The sequence below is a fragment of the Vespula pensylvanica genome, chromosome 3 (assembly GCF_014466175.1).
Source record: "Vespula pensylvanica isolate Volc-1 chromosome 3, ASM1446617v1, whole genome shotgun sequence".
Lineage (NCBI taxonomy): Eukaryota > Metazoa > Arthropoda > Insecta > Hymenoptera > Vespidae > Vespula > Vespula pensylvanica.
In genome coordinates this window covers 9,475,480-9,480,479 of record NC_057687.1, presented here as the reverse complement: position 1 = coordinate 9,480,479, position 5,000 = coordinate 9,475,480, and the positions used below count along the sequence as shown (strand labels likewise).

The 5,000-nt window shown below is 32.6% G+C and overlaps 2 protein-coding genes across 8 annotated transcripts in view; both read right to left on the bottom strand.

The window, feature by feature from the left end:
* Nucleotides 1-1,593, bottom strand: part of LOC122628160 (fibrillin-1) — a 129,475-nt gene extending 127,882 nt beyond the window's left edge. Inside the window, exons 1-2 of one of the 3 annotated variants that reach the window (XM_043810113.1) lie at nucleotides 1,223-1,593; nucleotides 780-983 (exon numbers count right to left, since the gene is read on the bottom strand). In XM_043810113.1, coding sequence (XP_043666048.1) covers nucleotides 780-828 — 49 coding nt within the window. In that variant the 5' untranslated portion in view covers nucleotides 829-983; nucleotides 1,223-1,593. Of the gene's footprint in view, nucleotides 1-779; nucleotides 1,060-1,222 lie in introns of those variants that run through there. The other 2 variants (XM_043810115.1, XM_043810114.1) reach the window with 2 other exon arrangements.
* A 1,893-nt stretch (nucleotides 1,594-3,486) lies between these two features.
* The window catches only part of LOC122628165 (polyubiquitin-A), a 3,304-nt gene continuing 1,790 nt past the window's right edge, over nucleotides 3,487-5,000 (bottom strand). For 2 of the 5 annotated variants that reach the window (XM_043810121.1, XM_043810122.1), the window contains one exon: nucleotides 3,487-5,000. In XM_043810121.1, the coding sequence (XP_043666056.1) occupies nucleotides 3,716-5,000 (1,285 nt within the window). In that variant the 3' untranslated portion in view covers nucleotides 3,487-3,715. The other 3 variants (XM_043810123.1, XM_043810125.1, XM_043810124.1) reach the window with 3 other exon arrangements.

Here is a 5,000-nt window from a genome sequence, read left to right as displayed (position 1 = left end):
CCAATGAGAATCAGCTGAGAACGAATAAGCGGCGTTAAGGAGAGAGAGAGAGAGAGAGAGATATTTTAACGCTCGCAGTTAATCGCTCGTGATTGGTAGCAATTAAATTCGTGAGATAGACTGGAGACGTCGTTACGGGTTAGTGGATAAGGGAGCATCGGGGTATATTCAGAAACGGTGTGGTGACGTTCAATGAAAAAAAAAAAAAAAAATATAGAAAAGAAAGAAATTAGGAAAAATGAAAGTAAATGAAAAAATAATTAAAAAAAGAAAAAGAGAGAAAGGGAAAAAGAGAGAGAAAGAGAGAAGATCCAAGCTCGATCGAACGTTCGTAAGTTAATATTCCAAATGAGAGGATATCTGCTCGTGGTGCCGGCAAAAGCGATGGCTAATTACCGGCACTAAAAAGCGAATAACAAGAGAGTTATACGATTATCGGAGTAATAAACTGCGAAATACGATGATGTTCCGATAAACGTATATATATATATATATATATTCGCTCGGATAAATCTCCACCATGTAGGTGTGTGTGTATATATATATATATATATATATTCGTTGAACACTTCATTGAATTACACATACATATATCTATGTATAACTCTTTTTACTATTTATTCTTTCGTTTTTATTTTATTTAATTTATTTACTTATCGTTGTTTCATTTCTTTTATTTAAAATTTTATTTACTTCCTCATATCAATCGTTATAAGATAAAAGTCGGATTAGAATGAGAAAATATGTAGATAGAAATTAATAATAAATATTTGTATTACCTGATAGACAGACGGAGAGGCATAATCCCAAGAAGAGTATCGTCATCATTTTCAATCGTGGATTACAAATCCCTTAACGACGATAATATCTGATGAATAATAATGATAAAACGTTCAACCTTCCTTCAGCTTCATGTCACGCTTTTTTTTCTTCCTTCGATCGATTGATTCCTTTCCAATGTCTTCCCTCTTCCTTCTAATATTCTTACAATTCATAAAATATTATTTTATTAGATACACGCGCGTACAACAAATTATATATACATATACATATACATACATATATATATATGCGTGCGTGTGTATATCGCGTAATAAATAAACACAATCTTTTAGCTGTTGTTTTTAAGATCTCTTCTGAAAGCAACGATTTTTTTTTATTATATTATCAAATAAGATAAGGATTTCAACGATCGAAGGGCAAGGATTCGTAACAAGCTTACCGGGGCTGTATGACACACGGGCACACCGCACACAGCGTGCTACGAGACCAGTTCGAAGACTGAGTCCGAGTTCGTATTCCGGAGGCTGACTTCTCTCGGCCCTACCAGGGTACACCGGACTAGTAGTGTGTTGCCCGTCCGTTGCCCGCCTCTGGATAACGTTTCCTTCCACCATTAGGCACACACGCGGTATATACCGCGCGACGACATACATCGTGCCAAGACCTCCCGAGGGGGAACCGTTGTACGTTAAATCGAGGATCAAGATCATCTCGTGTTTCTTTCTTATCCTCCTCCACTACCACCATCGCCATCTCCAACACCATCACTATCACTATCACCATTACCATCATCATCATCATCATCATCATTATCATCATTATCATCATTATCATCATCATCATCACCTAACACGATTACATTGCTTCCTCTTTTGATAACTTTTGATACACTGAAAAATAAAGAAATATCTTAATTCCTTTCTTCTTAAACTCGTCGCTTAATGTCCCGAACAATTCAATAATGTTTAATCTCGAAGAATGAAATTTAATTCAGTACATTAATTTTGTTCTTTTTTACTCGTACTTTAAAACGAAACGTTAATGTTCGACATTGATAAGATTGATTACTACTCGTTACAAAATGTAAAATCGGCGAATTGAAAAATAATATATCGTGAAATTTAAGAATACATTCGATGATAAATTCGTTTTGTCTTTTGGTATTATTTCAGAGCGGAATAATACAACGTTGGTCGTTGGTAATGTTGAGTCGAATATTAAAATATGGCCGAATCGAAAAATACTGAATATTTAATAATAAATTAATTTTGTCTTCATTGTATTATAGAATAGATATATAATGTTGGCCATTTGTAATCTTGATTCGTTTCAAAATATGGCCAAATGGAAAAATATTGAAGATTTAATAATATATTAATTTCATCGTTGTATTCTAGAACGATATATAGTTAGCCATTGGTAATCTTGATTCGTTCGAAAATATGGCCAAATAGAAAAATAAATGAAAACTTAATAAAAAATTAATTTCGTCTTAATTGTATTTTAGAATGAAATATAATTTTAATCGTTTCTAAATATGATCAAATCGAAAAATACTGAAAACTGAAAAAAATTTTGAACCGTTGAAAAATAAAATTAGAAAATATTGAATTCTATAAATAATATACTTTTAATAATAAAAATTTTACAATAGAATTAATTTCTCCTTGGTCATATTTTACAGTATCACATAGTTATCGTTGATCTTTGAAAACAAAGAATATTACTATTATTATAAGAAAAAGACTTGAAAACCGCATTTCATCTCCTTTTTACTACAATATCGTTCTCATCGCAAAATAAATTCTATCTCGATATGGAAATTTAAAAAATTACATATTTTTATCGACTTGATCTACTTCGAAATTTATTATTTCATGTTCTACCGATAAATATATACACTTAACGATTTGAAACGCGTTACGAATAACATATGAAATATTCTTTCATAACCTCATTTAATTAATTCATACATAATAATTAAACATATTGCAATCTAAGATTATTTGATCAATATTCATAAACATGTGAATTTATAATTGTATATTTATAACATATTTACTTACCGATTAAATATATTATGCATATCAGCTCAACAATTTCATAAATAGAAAAGCATCGTTCACGAAAAAGCAAAAATATTTTCTCGAACTTCTAAACGCGCGCAATTTTATTTCAAACATTAGATAGAGAGCGCGTCGTAATAAGACTCGCCAACCAAGTAAAATTTTCAAACTAAATTTATCTCATATACGTATGTATGTAAAAATTAAAGATAATGTGATAAACATATTTTAAAAATATGAAACAATGCTTAATTTTTTTTTTTAAATATCCAAACCAAGCAGCATATTTATATATAATGAAACATACAGCAGTCGGTGGCTGCATCTACACGTGAACTACTCAACTTTTATCGACAGCTAGTCTAGCGCCATCTGTAAATGATAACTACACGCAGAAGATAAAAAAAATTTGTTATAAATAAAAGTTCAAAATAAAGATATAACACATGCATAATTTTGTTTAAAATTTATTAACTTATATATAATTTATTATATATATATATATGCATATACAAATATATATATATATAATAATTTATCATATAATTTATAAAGGATACAAAACGATAATCATTATATACAAAATAAACGCAGTTATAATAATAAAAAAGAAATTTAGCTTGTAACAACAATCATACGCTTGCTTCTAGAATTTTATTATTTGAACATTACATCGCATAAACTGTTTAAACTGCATATCTATAAGATTTCTTAGAATATAGAGAAAATTAACTTCAAATGCAGTTTTTATTTGCCGACGAAGCAGTGGAATAAATATCACATTACAGTTCAGCATGAATAAAAGTAAAAAATAATAATGTATCTAGTAGGACTATAAGTCTGCAGATTTTATTCATGAATAGAATTTAATTTCCGCCTCGAAGACGAAGGACTAAGTGAAGGGTTGATTCTTTTTGAATATTATAATCTGACAGAGTACGCCCATCTTCTAATTGTTTTCCAGCAAAGATCAATCTTTGCTGATCAGGTGGGATTCCTTCTTTATCTTGAATTTTGGCTTTAACATTTTCGATAGTATCAGATGCCTCAACTTCTAAAGTGATAGTTTTTCCTGTAAGAGTTTTAACAAAAATTTGCATACCACCACGAAGCCTAAGTACTAAATGTAGAGTAGATTCTTTTTGTATATTGTAATCGGAAAGAGTACGGCCATCCTCGAGTTGTTTGCCAGCGAAAATTAATCTTTGTTGATCTGGGGGAATACCCTCTTTGTCCTGAATTTTAGCTTTGACATTTTCAATCGTATCGGAAGCTTCTACCTCCAATGTGATGGTCTTTCCTGTAAGAGTCTTGACGAAAATTTGCATTCCACCGCGGAGTCGGAGTACAAGATGAAGGGTTGATTCCTTTTGAATGTTGTAATCGGAAAGAGTACGACCATCTTCAAGCTGTTTGCCGGCAAAGATCAATCTCTGCTGATCCGGTGGGATTCCTTCCTTATCCTGGATCTTAGCCTTTACATTCTCAATAGTATCAGATGCCTCTACTTCCAACGTGATGGTTTTACCAGTTAAAGTTTTGACAAAAATTTGCATTCCTCCACGGAGTCGGAGTACCAGATGAAGGGTGGACTCCTTTTGAATGTTATAATCCGAAAGTGTACGGCCATCTTCAAGCTGCTTGCCGGCAAAGATCAACCTCTGCTGATCCGGTGGGATTCCTTCCTTATCCTGGATCTTAGCCTTTACATTCTCAATAGTATCTGAAGCTTCGACTTCCAAAGTAATTGTTTTGCCGGTTAAAGTTTTTACAAAAATCTGCATACCACCACGGAGACGAAGTACCAAATGGAGAGTAGATTCCTTTTGAATATTATAATCAGAAAGTGTACGACCATCCTCAAGTTGCTTACCAGCAAAGATCAACCTCTGCTGATCCGGTGGGATTCCTTCCTTATCCTGAATTTTTGCTTTAACATTCTCAATAGTATCAGATGCCTCTACTTCCAACGTGATGGTCTTTCCTGTCAGAGTCTTGACGAAAATTTGCATTCCTCCACGGAGTCGGAGTACAAGATGAAGGGTTGACTCCTTTTGGATATTGTAATCGGAAAGAGTACGACCATCTTCAAGCTGCTTGCCGGCAAAGATCAATCTCTGCTGATCCGGTGGGATTCCTTCCTTATCCTGG